Source organism: Eleutherodactylus coqui, chromosome 1 (assembly GCF_035609145.1).
Source record: "Eleutherodactylus coqui strain aEleCoq1 chromosome 1, aEleCoq1.hap1, whole genome shotgun sequence".
Classification (NCBI taxonomy): domain Eukaryota; kingdom Metazoa; phylum Chordata; class Amphibia; order Anura; family Eleutherodactylidae; genus Eleutherodactylus; species Eleutherodactylus coqui.
Window position 1 is genome coordinate 364,316,080 of NC_089837.1, and position 16,131 is coordinate 364,332,210.

General features: G+C 42.0%; 1 protein-coding gene across 2 annotated transcripts in view; it reads left to right on the forward strand.

Annotated features, from left to right (window-relative positions):
- The window catches only part of SEPTIN10 (septin 10), a 63,156-nt gene that overhangs the window by 31,521 nt on the left and 15,504 nt on the right, over positions 1–16,131 (forward strand). For both annotated transcript variants that reach the window (XM_066577906.1, XM_066577909.1), the window contains exons 4-8: positions 1,674–1,869; positions 4,186–4,372; positions 7,056–7,217; positions 7,563–7,659; positions 10,664–10,832. In XM_066577906.1, coding sequence (XP_066434003.1) covers positions 1,674–1,869; positions 4,186–4,372; positions 7,056–7,217; positions 7,563–7,659; positions 10,664–10,832 — 811 coding nt within the window. The remainder of the gene's footprint in view (positions 1–1,673; positions 1,870–4,185; positions 4,373–7,055; positions 7,218–7,562; positions 7,660–10,663; positions 10,833–16,131) is intronic.

Consider the following 16,131-nt stretch of genomic DNA (forward strand, 5'->3'; position numbering starts at 1 on the left):
CTTCTGGTTAAAGCCAGTACTGCATGAGGTGACACGTTGGATAGGCTCCGAAAGCAGAGTGGCTGGCACTATACAGTAAGAGAACCCCAACGGATGTCTTCCAACATTGGAGCTGTACAGCCTTAAATCATAATGTCTTCAGAGGTCAGACAGTGGATCGGAAAGGGTTAAATGAAATTAACACGCTGAATCACAAAGCATCTTATTTTACCATAGATTGTTCAATAGGCCTAATTTATTGAAACTGTTAAAAAAAAAAAAACTAGAAAAAGAGAAACGGCTATAGAGTTCAATCATAACATTGAAGCCACTAACAGGGAAAGTGAATTACATTGATTTTCTTGTGACAATTTTACCTGCAAGGACTGGAATATATTACATACGAGGTAAACAGACATTTCTTAAAGTTGATGTGTTGGAAGCAGGAAAAATGGTCAAGAGTAAGAATTTAAGTGACTTTAACAAGGGCCAAATTGTGATGAATAGATGACTAGGTCAGAGCGTCTCCACAATGGCAAGTTTTGTGAAGTGTTCCGGTACGCAGAGGTTAGTACCTACCAAAGGTGGTCTAAAGAACAATAGGTCATGAGCTCCCAAGGTTCACAGACGTGTGTGGTGAGGACTAGCCCATCTCTTCCAGTTCCAAAGAAGTACTACTGTAACACAAATTGCTCAAAAGTTAATGCTGGCTATGATTGGAAGGTGTCAGAACGTTTCGACTTGCTGAGTAGCCACAGATGGTCATGCTGGGAAAGGTTGGCAGTATGGGAAGAAGTCAAGTCAACTGAGGCCGTGTGATGTTCTGGACAATGTTCTACTGGGACATACGTGCTGGGAAAACAAATGAGGTGTTGTGGAATCCATGCCATGACAGTTCAGAGATGTTTTTGGAGGTACAAGGGGACCTACACAATATTATGGTTTTAATGTTATGGTTGTAGTGTTCATAACCTTTAATTACATATTAGCTAAGTGGAGCAGTCTCTGCGTTGCTTCATTTTGCCGCTCAGTCTTCTACTGACTTTACTATTTTCTGCATCTGGATATTTGTCATACATTATGTGTCTTCTGACCACCCATGCCCACAGCACATTGTGAGGTTTCTTTATAGATGTGTCAGTGTTGTGCTATTCACCCTTCGAAGACAACTGCTGTGTTGTATGGACTAGACTTCTTCTCATAGAGAAGACTGTGTACACGCAGGGATTGATCGGCTCTGTAGGATACATGCTAAGGCCAGTCTGTTGCTCTTGCATTGTGATTTCACTGACATTCACTAATAATGGCTGGAGGTTAGACTGGATCTCATCCAATCAGATTTGGCTCACATCCTGTAATAAAGTTTCAATGCCCAACCCTTTTTCCTGTAGTTTTGTAACAACTGCAATTCATTTTATTTAGGGAAATACAATTTGTGTAGGAGTAGTAGTGATTCTTTTAGAAGATAAGTCTACGTTGCATTTTAGTTGGAAATTTGAGTTTTTGCTGTAACCATCTTTTGCAAAGATTGCAGGATTTTCAGATAAGGATAACCCTTTTAAATTGGCCCATTAAAGTTGGTTTAAAAATGGCAAGTTTTGCTGTAACCCAGCCACAGCTGTGGAATTATAACAAAAATGTGTGTGATCTGTTTTGAAAATGCGGTATATGGTTTTTTTTTTATTGTATTTTAGGGGAGACTGGCATTGGCAAGTCAACACTGATTAACACCCTGTTCAATACTAACTTTGAAGAAAATGAATCCAGTCATTATGAACCATCCGTAAAGTTAAAAGCACAAACGTATGACCTCCTTGAGAGCAACGTTCGCTTGAAGTTGACTATTGTGAATACGGTGGGCTTTGGGGACCAGATAAACAAAGAAGACAGGTTTGTTTTTTGTAACTTTTTTCCTGTATCATATATTTGTATTGGGAAAATGTAGAAGATTCAGCTGTCCTGACTTGTCTGTCTTAGTAAATACTGGCATTCATTATGAAATAACAATTCATCTTTCCTTGAACTGGTTGTGCCATTCCTCTCTTATTCCTCCTGAAAATGTGTGAAATTGACAACTGGGTGTTACCTTTTACCTTGTTAATGGCGCGTTCCCTTGCGCTATCAGCATTGATTGGACAATGATCGGATGTATTCATATGTGGCAGATTTATTGCCAAACTTTCTATGTCCCTTCCATGTGAATGGGGTTTGTAGAAATCCATGTGCTTATTGTAGAAACAACTCCAATCAGATGTATATGGCTGATTTTCAGAAATTTCTGTAACTAATCCGCCACGTGAAAATGTAGGTTTACATGTGTCTACTATGTTTCGACCTTTCTGCTGCAGATTTGCATGTTGAAAGCTCACAGCAATGTAAATGAGATTTAACCCCTTAAGGACCAAGCACAGTAAATATACGGTGCTCGGTCCTGGGCTTTAACCCCGGCCAATAGCAGAAGTATGACATTGAATTAAAGCTCCTGGTTCTGCAATCAAGCAGCAGCAGGTCGGGTCTCTGACTGTTGGACACAGCTGAGGACCCAGAGGAGAAGGAAGAAGCCGTTTTTAACCACTTCTGCCTTCTCCTTTACAGGCTACATAGAGCTCAATGAGCGTTATATACTAAAGTGTTTCACTGTGCGACCCAGCAATAATGTGGCTGCCTGGAGCCCTCTGTCACAGCAGACCTGCAGGGTACTAGCAAGACCCGGATTAGCTCTGTTAGTGACTATTGTCACTACAGGGGTATGTTTTTCTCTGTGACTGGGAAAAATGTGAATGACCCCCAGAGGTTTTATGTGATGCCATGGGGGAAACAGATGGTTAAAAAAAAAAAAAGCTACAAAAATAAGTAAAGAAAAATTACAGAATAAAATAAAAATATATTCCTGAAAAAGAAAATAACCTAATGCAGACACCAACCAAAACCGTTGCCATATGCGCCTTGTAGTCTGAGACTATACAAATTATATATCAACATTTCTGTACTGTATTTTAGCATAAATATACAAAATTTTGAAATAAACAACTATAAAATTAAAACTTTTTTTTTTAGCTTTTTAATAAAAGTAAAAGGGGAAAAAAAGGTCAGTACAAAAAGATTTTAAAAAGAATCACCACCTGGGTAAAATCGCTTTAAAAAGTTTCTGGTCCTTTTGGGTTAGGCCCAATGCACACGGGCGTATTTGCATAGCAGAATCCAGAGCGGGCGTTTGCCTCCTCGTTCTGCAGCAAATTCTACCCATAAACATGCTATAGAAAATCGCTTTTCCCTGTCCACGAGCGGAATACACATCATTGCCTATCCAAGGCGCGGCGTCATCTGTACTGCGCATGTGTGCTGGCGCGACACCGCCACATCCACAGCACTGATGAGAGTAAATCCGGACGGATATGCAGGGGTCTGCAGGGGTCACCGGCCGGGCACCGGGTTGGATTCGGCTGCGGGATTCTGCATGCGGAATAGGTTCTGCCCGTGTGCAGCTGGCCTTAAAGAAATCTCCTCTACATGCTGCAGAAAAAAATCTTGAAATTGATCTGCAGTGTGATTTTTTTTTTTTTTTATTATTATTTATTTATTTATTTACATCCACAGCATGCCAATATATGCTTCAGATTTTCGTAGATCCTGTCTAAACAGGCTGCACAAGTGCGAATGAGTTAGGGCTCCTTTCCACGGACGGATTTCCGCCGCCTAATACGTTGCCCGCAGCTATTAGGTTCAATTGAACCTAATAGCACAATGCTTACGGTGCAAAATTCCGCACCGTAAAATCACCCGTCCTCACCCGCGGCATGCTCTATTTGCATGTAGCACAGTGGAAGATAGCGTGAAACCGCTTCCCTGCCTACCGGCGGCCGTGTCATGTGGCGCGGCAGCCGTGTCATGTGGCGCGGCGGCCGTGTCCAGAGGTAAGTATTGGGGTCTCTGGGGGGGGGGGGGGGGCCGCCGTGACGGGCTCCGCTGCGGAATTCCACAGCCGTGTGAAGCCGGCCTTAGTGCTGACATCATTCGCTTATTCAAGAAAAATCAACTTGTCTAAAAGGACCTTTAAAACTAAATGGCCCCAAATCGAATGAGTGGAACTAACATGCACATCCTCAATAGAAGGTAAATGGATATAGATATGTCAAACAGCGGGCAGCTTGGAGCTTCTTCAGCCATCTTTTCTACTGCTGGTTATAATGTTTAATTCTTTTCCAGCTACATGCCCATCGTTGACTATATTGACACACAGTTTGAAGCCTATTTACAAGAAGAATTAAAGATAAAAAGATTATTGTACAAATACCATGACACCCGCGTTCACGTGTGCCTTTACTTCATTGCTCCCACTGGACATTCCCTCAAATCTCTGGATCTCATAACCATGAAAAAGCTGGACAGCAAGGTACTGTATACTGCTTTATATTTGTATCACCCCATATATTGATACTAATACGTCATTCATTGGTTCTTAGAAGGAGAAAGCTGGGCATTTTATTGGATCCCACTGATTTCGACAGGCTTCACTAACAATCAATGGGACCTGTTGAACCGTTGGCCAAGAGCTGCCATTAGTGAAACAAGGATCTGACAGGATGGAATTTTTCTGTTCAGTCATTTTAGGTTTCTGAAATATTTGCTGTACTTACCATTTGTCTATCTGGTGTCATTGAAATAACATATATGTTAATGTAGTAATTGGATCTGAGAGAAACAGATGTTATGCAGTTATCTGTGTGCTTATACTGTCTAACACATGTCGGTGCCCCATCTATGAGAAAGGATTCAACACTAGCTTGTAAATCTGATCTGACAACATAATGTGTAAGGCTCAAAAAGACCTATATATCTATCTATTTAAGCCTATTATCCTGCAAATTTGATCCAGAGGAAGGCAAAAAAAAAAACAATGAGGTAGAAGCCAATTTTCAAAATAATTCCTTCCCAACTCCAATCTTGCAATCAGACTACATGTCTGTATCAACAACGCTTCTGAAGTAATCTGTTTAGACTAAAAGACGCACTTTTTAGCAAGAAAAAATTTTGCTAAAAAAGTGTTCATCTTTTGGTCCAACGTCAGAGGGGTCTGGCAACACCAGACCCCTCTGACTGCTTACATAATGATTAGTTACAATGCAAAAGTGCCTTAACTGATCATTGAGACTGGCAGCCCCATCAGAAAAAACGTTAACTTCTGTTAGTTCCCGTTTGGACATTACTGAGTATCACTGGCGCTGACCTCTGACACTTCCTCCCAGTGTCTGTGCTGTGTCTACAGGAAGTGCAGTAAAACAGATGCCAGGAGGAAATGTCAGAGGTCAGAGCCTGTAATGCTCAGCGGTGCCAGGACCAGAGCTATGCAGGGAAGGTAAAGTACTTTCAGGGATCATTTCAATAGGTAGCCAAGGGAGAAATTAACTTGAGAGTCCCAACTTACTAATGGGGTTTAATAGGCTGAACTGGATGGACATATGTCTATTTTCGACCTTACATACTATGATACTTTCTGGCGCGGTTGCTGTTCCACCAGAGGTACTAGGTGGGGGTTATTTCTACGGGGGGGGGGGCGCTCTTTCTATTGGTGGATGCTATTTCTACTTGGGCTGCTATTTATTTCTTCTCGGGGTGGCTATTTCTACCTGAGGGTCGTGTTTACTACTGGGACCCCTGCAGCTATCTATATCCACTTGAAACTATACCTTCCACTTCTTTAGACCACCAGAGAAGTTTTAATTAGTATGTCATATTTTTATCCTATTTTCTATTGCCTAAGCCTGGGTGTGTCTTATAGGTGCTATTTCTACTGGTGGGTGCTAATTCTACTCTGGGCCGCTATTTCTACTTGAGGGTCATGTTTACTACTGGGGCCTTGAATTCTTTTTGTGAGTTCACCATGATTACGTCCTCAGGCAGAAAGTTATAGTCTGACTGCTCTTGCAATAAAGAACCCACCTTCTATATTGACTTTTTGTTTGAACACTATATAGTCTATCATTGACTATAATTGGCAGACCCCATGTAGCTGATGGAAGACTGAGTTAGTAATATACTGTGTAAGGCTAAAAAAAAAGACCATCCATCCAGTTCAGCTCATTATCCTACAATGTTGATCCAGAAGAAAGCAAGAACCCCCAAGAGGTAGAAGCCAATTATCTTCATTTCAGTTAAAAAATTACTTCCCTGCTTCAAATCTGAGAATCAGAATAAATCCCTGGTTCAACGATTATTAGTAACTAGTTAAGTTATTAGTAACTGTAACATATAATATTGTATCACTCAAAAAAAGGCGCCCAGCGTATTCACAATCACCATGTCCTCAGGCAGAGAGTTCCATAGCATCACTGCTCTTACAGTAAAGAACTCCCTTCTATGTTGGTATAGAAATCTTCTTTCCTTTCCTACATGTAGAGGATGCCCCCTTGTCACAGTGCTTGGTATAAATAGATGATGGGAGAGCTCTCTGTATTGTCCCCTGATATATCTTTACATGGTCATTAGGTCGCCTATCATTTTACACTTTCAGTGCTCACACAGAATCCTACCTCCGTGTCTGAGATGCTGTGTAACACATGAGATTTCTTTGGCTCTGTTCACATCACATTAAGAGGCTACATTGGAGGTCTCCCTTCTAGGAGTATCTCCCACCGTTTATCTCTGGAAGGCTTTGACATGTCCCCACTGTACATGGAAATACATCTCTTTACGGTATACCTCTTGTGTGGAATAGTGTAGTACCACAGAAAAGACTTACAATGCTATACCTGCCCAATAAAGACCAAAAGGACACTCTTTGCCTTCGGCTCTTAACATGATGTGAAAAGACCCTTAGTTCAAAAGTGCAACGCAGGTTCCAGAATTGGGTGGTCACACTTCTGTCATTCAAAGCATAGACTTGATTGATGCCCCCTTAAAAGAATCTCGTGCTACTTTGTAACAGAGCAGGAAAGTGACTGTATTCGCTATTACAATGTAACATTCATTATACTGCTGCATTCGTTACACTGGATGTCTTCACAGGTGTCTACATGAGTTATCTGTTATCTTACCTGTGATCTGTTATCTTACATGTGGAATGTGCTCGTTCGCAGGTAAACATCATACCTGTCATTGCTAAAGCAGATGTCATCTCCAAGTCAGAATTACAGAAGTTCAAGACAAAGCTGATGAGCGAGTTGGTCAGCAACGGGGTGCAGATTTACCAGTTTCCAACTGATGATGAGACCATTAGCAAGCTGAATGGCTCAATGAATGTAAGATTTCAGTGATGCCCCTTTATTTGATTCTTTCCTTCTGTTTGACTATTCACTTTCAGTAAAACTACATGCAGGGGCGTAACTATAGAGGATGCAGGGGATGCGGTTGCACCCGGGCCCAGGAGCCTTGGGGGGCCCATAAGGCCACTCTTCTCCATATAGGAAGCCCAGTACTATGAATAAAGCGTTATATTCGGGGGCCCCGTTCCAGGTTTTGCATTGGGGCCCAGGAGCTTCAAGTTACGCCTCTGACTACATGTCTCCGTTCGTATTATCCATTGTTGTCAACTACAAAATACCTGAATAATATGCTAATACGGCATTTATTTTTGCTTCCTTCAGACCCAGCTTCCTTTTGCAGTGGTGGGGAGTATGGAGGAAATTAAGATTGGAAATAAAATGGTAAAGGCTCGGCAGTATCCATGGGGTATTGTACAAGGTACAGGAACCCACCTTCATGTTTGTTAGTTACTTAAAAAGACTAAGTGTGTTTTGCATCAATTTGGATGACGTCAAATTAAATTGAGAAATCAATAGAACGGACCTCATTTATCACAACTTTCTAACGGTGCTTTCACGCACGGCAAATTTTGTAGACAGATATGCACCAAAATCCACAGCATATTTTGTTCTGCAGATTTAGTGCGGATCTGCACCATTTGGTGCTGATTTTCACACTGATTTCACCCTTTCAGTTGAAGGGATGAAGTCTGCTGTGCATCGGTTTCAAAATTGGTGCGGATTTTGATGTAGGCTTCCCGCTGCGGTAAATCTGCATCAAATCTGCTACGTGTGAATGCACACTAAACAACAAAAACTGCCTTTGTTGACCATAGCAACCAATTACAGCACAGCTTTCACCTTACCATAGCAGTTTCAGAAATGAATACTGACATCTGATTGGTTGCTACAAGAACAGTTTTAGACTGTTTTGAGAAATGAGGCCCGATGTGTGTCAAAAAGATGGAATAACAAATGAATTTGATGTGGTGAGGGCAAATTCGAAAGAGGGGCCTAAATGTCTGTCTTGAGCAATAAAATATTATATGTTATAATCCGTAATAACTTCAGAAGGGTTGTTGATCCAGGGGTTATTTCGATTGCCAGATTGGAGTCAGGAAGGGATTTTTTTTTGCCTTTAAGGCCGCCTGCAGACGGGCGGAAATCCCGCGGCGGAATTTCCGCCGCTCAAAGCCTGCATAGGATTGCGTTAACAAACGCAATCCTATGCAGACGGCCGCGGTTTTGCCGCGGTTATACCCACTCCCCTCATAGACTACTGTGGGGTCCATTGGTGCACAAATATGCAGGGAAAATAAAACCTGTTTTTGTTTTTTTTGCTGCTGTTGTACGACCGAAATGCGTGCGCAAAATATGGAAATACGAACAAACGCATTGAAATCATTGGGTTCTATTCTCCCTGTGTATTGCGCATGCAAATACGCCCTTGTGCAACTGGCCTTATAACATAAGCTGCCTCTATAATACATCAGGTTATGTCCATTGAGAAGGAACCCCAGATCATCTTGGCACCAACCCCATTATTTATCTCTGCTGAGAACTCAAGTAAGACTTCCACTTGGAAGAAAGGACTAGAGCAGGGGTGCAGCACCCATAGTCCATCCTGTTTTATGCAGCTCCCAACCTTTTAGGAACAGAACTACTTGTCTGTATCATGATAGTACAGAAAGATGCAGCCATGTATTTTAATATGGGGAATGTGGTTTTGACAGCAGGTCTGTTCTTTCCGTATATTGAACATTTAATTAATGTACAGTTAAAGGAAGTTGTCTCACAATTGACTTTTAATGCCTATCCATAGGATAGGGGATAGAAGTCTGCTCGTGGGAGTCCCACCACTTAGACAACCAATGCTCCTAAGAAGCGGGGTCTTGTGCCCCCTCTCTCCTATTCACTGCAGGATCATTGCACCCCCTGCAGTGAGGAGTTGTGTTAGAAAATAAAAAAAGCAAACATTGATCCCATGTTAAATCCATTTCCAGTTCAGCTTCAATGCTCTGCTGGTACCCTCATTGCATGATCACTGCATCCCCCACAGTCAGGAAGAAATTGAATGGAGTGGTGGTCACACATGCACAGTTCTGCTTCATTCATTTTCAATGAGACTGACTGAGATAGCCGAGAACAAGTGCTAGGCTATTTCCTTCACCCCGTTGAAGACGAATAGATCGGTGCCATGCATGCATGACCACAGCTCCATTCAATATCACATAGCTGCGGGTAGTTGTACACAGGACTCCCTGTTGGTTTCTTGGAACTGGTGCAGGCCTTGGCAGAGATACCCACACCAAATCAGACTTTTATCCCCAATTTTGTGGATAGAGGATAAGTCAATTGTTAGACAACCCCTTTAACCAATGGGACTGTAGTATGACCATAGTCAATGCATATACCTTTGGGCGTACCTGTTTACATTGAAGTGTATTAAAATAGTGCGCATTAAACTTCTGAGTCTATTACGCTAAACTAGTGCAGAGGTTTCCAGAGATTAGATACAGCTATATAATTTCTTTTGGTTCAGGAAATAAAATCCATTAATTATCTTGTGTAATTAAATGTGTGCCGCTAACTAATGATTTTCCAAGCAATGTAACGTCCTTGGAAGGTTATGTAAGGCAAACAGACTAGCAAGGCATTTGCTTCTGCTATCAAGTTTAGTGCTTTTTCCCTAAATGTAAATGATATTTGACATATAAATGATGTTTTCTTACTTTTGAAATAGAATAAAATAGTATTTTCTCAGTTTCCAATACTAATCAGCTCTGGGGTATTGTATCTTCCATTCATAGCACTGTGGAAATCTAGTAATTGGTTCTAAAACCATAAAATGTCATCCCAAAATAAGAAACAATTATGATTAAAGAAGATGCAAGATAACCAAGTACAATGAGTTCGTTCACATTTCTGTATTTTGTGTGCGCACTTTTCTGCGTATTTGTGCACTGGAGGTCCCCATAGATGTGAATAGGGGGTGCACAAATACATGCGCAATATGCAAAGAGAAACGTGAAACACTGAGTAATTCCACTAGAAAAAGAACAGATCTGGAACTAATTAGCCATTTCAATTGGTGTGTGCATTTGCCGTGCCAATGAGCATGCCCTGCAGGCAGGAAAAGTGGAGTAAGATATGCCGATACGCATGCAAAAAAAAACTTGGTGCACAAATACATTGCGCTGAGGCGCATGTAATTACACTTGTGTTCGTGTGAAGAGTGTGAATATGCCATTATGGCTGTCTGTTAGAGCTATGCGGTATATTTAGCTCCAAAGCGGGGGGTAATTCAAGAAAACTCCAATATACTCACCTGAACAAAGCATTATCCATTTGGCAGACACTTGGGCAATCTATAAAGTAGCTTTTCTTCTTAGTTGAGTGATTAAATTTTTGTTGCTGATTATTTTACCTGCATTTTTTACTAGTGGAAAACGAGAGCCACTGTGATTTTGTAAAGTTGCGTGAAATGTTGATTTGCACTAACATGGAGGACTTGAGGGAACAGACTCACAGCAAGCATTATGAACTGTATCGTCGTTGCAAGTTGGAGGAAATGGGATTTCAAGATATGGGTCCTGGAGATAAGCCAGTAAGGTAGGCATGTTGTTTGAAATGTTTTGCCATGAAATTTTATTTGCTGCCATGCTTTTTATATCAATTCTGTAGCAGTGCAACTTTTTTTGGACAGTCCAAGGTATGGACTTTTGTGGCTTGGAATACTCGGGTGAGTGCAAGTCTCGCGACGAAGAAAGCTGGAAAAGGAGCGGCGAGGAAAGTTGGGGATTTCCTCTGATCCTCAAGACCGCACAGCTGATATCAATGAACTCATTGCTGAGGTGTAACAGGTCCTTAGCTTAGGGTTGACCTACACCATGCGGGATACACACAGCTAAACATCCACCTGCAGTGGCCAATGGCCTACGATTTTACCGCAAGGCCTTGCAGCTATTGACCACAACAGACAGCCATGGTGTGGCCACGTACAACAGCCGCGCTGTATGGCTTCACCCTTAGTCAGACAATGCAGTGATGTTCGAGATGCTGGGTATTAGACCCAAAGTTCACATGTAGCTATATGCTGAACATATTCTGGCAAGGATTTTCTTCAAGTCTTATCCACATATCACAACAAGAATTGGCACCATAAATTGAGCCATGGTGCAGATTGAAAATCTGCAACATGTCAATTTATGTTCCATATTTTCACTGTAGATTTCAGCCTTTCAAATGAACGGGCTGGAATCTGTAGCGCATCCACAGAAAAGCCACAGCAAACCTGTATATAACACAGGCAGATTTTTTCATAGGTTTTCCGCTGTGGAAAACAGATTTTGTGTGGACATACCCTAAATGTTCAATTAGAGACCAGACAGCCAAGAATTTATTTGACACTGTGGTGTGTTGTTTTTTGTCATGTGACAGGACAATAAAGCTTGTGGAGGTCAATTGTAGACAAAGAGCCTGTGTTTAGAGTACAAATCCTTTGTATGCCAACCATCATACCCTGAGGATAATCCCGTTTGCTTATGGCTGAACAGTAAATGCTGTTTTTTCTATGTATCTGGTAATATGACATATGAAACCAATGTTAATCTTATTCTAATAAGTTATACAAAACAGGAAGATTAGGGCCCAATGTCCATGGGCGGATCTGATTTACAGAATCCTCAGGGGTCACCCACGTGAAAGGTTTGCAAATCTAGCCGCCCATAGGCATACATGGGTGTCCGCAAATGAAATAAAGCATGTGGATTTGATTTGTGGACATTTTGGTCCACAAAAAAATCACAGCATGCTCCATTTCACTGCAGATCCCTCACGGACGGCTTCCATTGAAGTCAATAGAAACCGTCCGATCCGCAGTGCGAACAGGCCGTGGATTCCGCGGGAAAGCAGGAATGTAAAAAAACAAAACTTCACTTTCACATGAGAGATGTTTTGTAGCCTGAAAGAACCCATTGGAAATCATGGGCTTCACATACATGCATTTTGTAGCTATAATTTTGTAGCCAGATTTTGTAGCCTGTGGGAAACAGGCCTGATTACTGTCAGTTTCCAAGTGCCTTTTGATGCTATATGAAACTGTACTGACTGCAACCCTGGCTTTTTTATGTACAAGAGACCTACACTTCTAAGGGGTATAATTGACTGTCCTCTTTGGTTAATTGCCTTTACTTGCTATTATCATAGCAGAGTGACCTGTCCTGAAAAGCAAAACTGTCCAATTCCTGCCCTGGAGGGCATTGTAATACAGTTTGTTCTAACACTTGTTATATAGACTCAGGAGGTTTTAAAGTAATCTACAAAAGTTGAGACACCTGTAGGAATAGTTTGAATCTAATTTCAAACCATAATCTTCCTTCTGTGCTGCTGAGCAGCTGTCCTTGATTATGTGTTTCTTGAAAAAAGCCCTTTGGTTAAAATCATAAATTGAGACTAGTGTTGCGTTTTAATGCTAAAATTTCATAATATTTTTATGTTTTTAATAGAGATGAGCGAGCGTAATCGGCCACGCCCCTTTTTCGCCCGAGTACCGCGATTTTCGAGTACTTCCGTACTCGGGCGAAAAGATTCGGTGGGCGCCGTGGGTGAGTGGGGGGTTGCAGCGGGGAGTGGGGGGGGAGAGGGAGAGAGAGAGGGCTCCCCGCTGCTACCCCCCGCGCCGCCACGCCTCCCCCCGCCCCCCGGCACCCCCCCGAATCTTTTCACCCGAGTACTGAAGTACTCGAAAATCGCGGTGCTCGATTGAGTAATTACTCGAAACGAGTATGTTCGCTCATCTCTAGTTTTTAACAATTTCATGTTATTTGCTGGACTTGAACTGTGTTAATGTAAAAAATAACTGGAAAAATGTAGGTTTTCTAAACTTTTGACTAGTAGCGTATACTTGGCACATCACCCACAAATGATTCCAGTGATTTGGCACATTTATTAAGATACTTCTCTCTGTATGACTTCAGACAACTCTTATGCCTTGTAACACTTTCCCACAAGTTATTAGGGTCATGACTGAGCATGTTGGAAATAAATCAACCATATAACTCATGACAACTTCCTTAGTTATCTGCACAGTTATCTTCAGTGTTCTTTGAATAGCTTGTTTTGGAGCCTGAGGGTCAATCTGCTTGTTAACACTAAAAATCCTATATGCACAATTTGTCCAGTGACTGAGCCCTTGTTGGGCAAACTTTCCTGTAATCTTATTATCTGAATTACATTGTTAAGAGGTACCTCTAGTTTGGTCGTACATTACTTAAAATATTAGGAAATTGTAGAAGTAGGAATTTCTGCAGTGACCCAAGAATAAAGCTCGGCATTCGGGGACTGAGTTAAGGCAATATGTATGAATACTGATGTTTACAGCAGTTTGTTACCTGCACAATTTGCAGATGGTGTGAAACACTGCTACTTCCAATTGTAACAGCAACATTTACTAAAATGGGGATCAGGAGTCCCACCTTTTCAGAAAAAAAGCCAAATTGACCCCTCCATTCTTGGCATCTTTGGGATTCGCAGTAGTTACAGCCGATTAAAAGTTGATGCATTTTTCTTTTTTTTTCAAATTCTTTATTGGGTTTTAATAGAAATAGAATAGTTAGAACATAATAGAATAGATCACATGCTGGGATCAAGTGACTGTGCAGAATCTCTCTGGTATATAGACATAGGCAAATGATGTTCAAGATGTAAAATCCCAGGAGGTTGAGAAAGGATAAAATAAAGTAAAATTAGTAAAAAAAAAAAAAAAAAGTGCTAGTGTTCTTGAAAACCTGTTGCCAGGAGGCCTGCCCGGGAATGGGACCTAGTTTCTTGCACGCAAGCATATACGAAGTAAGGTCTGTATAGAGGGATGTCCTGCACTGGTCATATAGATTGGAGAAAGCTCCCTTGCCTCTAGGAGAGAGTTATAGTAGAACAGTTTGAATCCCGTTACCTGCAGGTCCCTGCCGATGAAGGCAGAAGCCGATGGGAAGTAATGCATGTTACGATCGTGTGGGCAAACTAAGCACAGGGCCCACACGATCGTACCCAAAAGGGACTGGATGAGTTCACGGGTTTCTGGCAAACTGACCCTGTGCTACCAGGAGGTTGACCTGGCCCTACCTAAGCAGGGACATTGCCCCAATAAGGGCAGCCCAGCGGTCTTCGGATCTGGGCGCTAGCTGATCCTAGGAGCCACGCATTAGAACAGGATGCATTCACATGCCACGTGACAGGGACTGAACCACAGGACGCACAGAGCCAGAATACACAGTATACAGCAGCCACAATGCAAACACTAATAGCAGATGATAAGCTGAATATAAATGTGAGGTGTTAGTTCGTACATTGGCCAATGAATTTAAGCTGCAAGGCCCCTCGTATCTTGCAGTCCCTACGCTAGCAAGACACATCTACCAGAGGGCCCTAGGGGCCAACCTAGCGCAGATATAGCAAACAAACTCAGCAGACCAAACTGACACACCATAAATGTACAAATAGACATGAACCGCAAGGCACAGATCACACAGCAAGCTGCAACAAAACACAGATAACAGGTCACACAGCAAACTTCAACGGACAAGGATTCATGATTGCTCACCCTAGGGGCCATACAGTGACTGACCAGGAGCTGGGTTTATATGTGAGCACAGACCCAGGAGATTGGCTAGCAGGAAGTACCACACCCAGCCAGCTCAATCAATTAACCCTGTGAGGGCTGTGCTGCTAGGAAGCTTAGAACTGCAGATCCTAGCAGCACACGTAACAATGCAATTGCAGGTAGTGGAAGATCTCTCTAGGAGGAACGTTGAACTCCTGATGCAAAGCTGCGATTGGGATAATTCTTTGCCCCCTGCAAAGCTTTTGGGTAATGGTTAGACCCACTTGTGTCCACCAGGATGGTGTTTGCCTTTGGGGGATGGGGGGGTTGAGTCAGGGTTCAGTAAAAGGGGTTGTAGTGGTGATGGAGATAATGTTATTTAGATTTGTTCCTGCATGAGTGCCATAAAGAGAGATAGAGTGTTGGATCTTATTTGGGGTGGCTGCTATATGGGGACCACATCAAGGCTTTTAACGAGGTGGGGTGATTGTAAGAGATTCGAACAGAACCTATTTTAATAGTTATGGGATTGCAATTCCACATTGCTATTTATGCTATCTGTACTACCTAGTAGTATAAATTCAGATTGTGGAGGTCCAGGCCACTATCCTTGAGGGAGGGTCTATATAGTGTTGAGAAAATTAGGCCTTACGTCCGGCCCAGATAATGTCAAATCTGATGAACGTAACATGACTGCTTTTAGTAGGAAAACCACTCCAGACCAGAAACACTTTTATAATTAGGGAGTCCTTTGCACAGATTTGATGTTTCACACTTTTAGTTCTATATCTTGTAGATTCATGTATTTTGAGAGTAGAAGATCATGTAATGGAAAATGTGAAGATCAGCTTGTCTTGGAGCCCACATCCACATAGCGCTCTGTGCTTCCTATTGTAGCAGTTTTTGGAGCCCTCTCCTTGCACCTGTTGCTTGCACAGCTGCTTGTTACAGTGTTCAGTAGAATTAGTCCTGGCAGGAATGCTGGCGTGGAACGCAGGCAAACTGCTGATGTCTGACTAAACAGTGGTACGAATGCAAATGGATATAGACCAAATTACTCTAGTGCTTAACTTGAATCGTAAATGGAAAAAGGAAACGGATAAAAAGAAATCAAAGGAAAAAGGACCGACTGACTGAGGCACACAAAAATAACAAGAGGAGGTAAAACGAAAATCCACGTACCAAGATTAGAAGGATGAAAAAACTATTCTGGTATGTTAATGTTGTTTAGTACCTTGCAAAGGGTTTTACAGGAAAAACATTGATGGTGTAGTCTTAATATCAGCCATCAAGGTATGATTGATGGTGCTT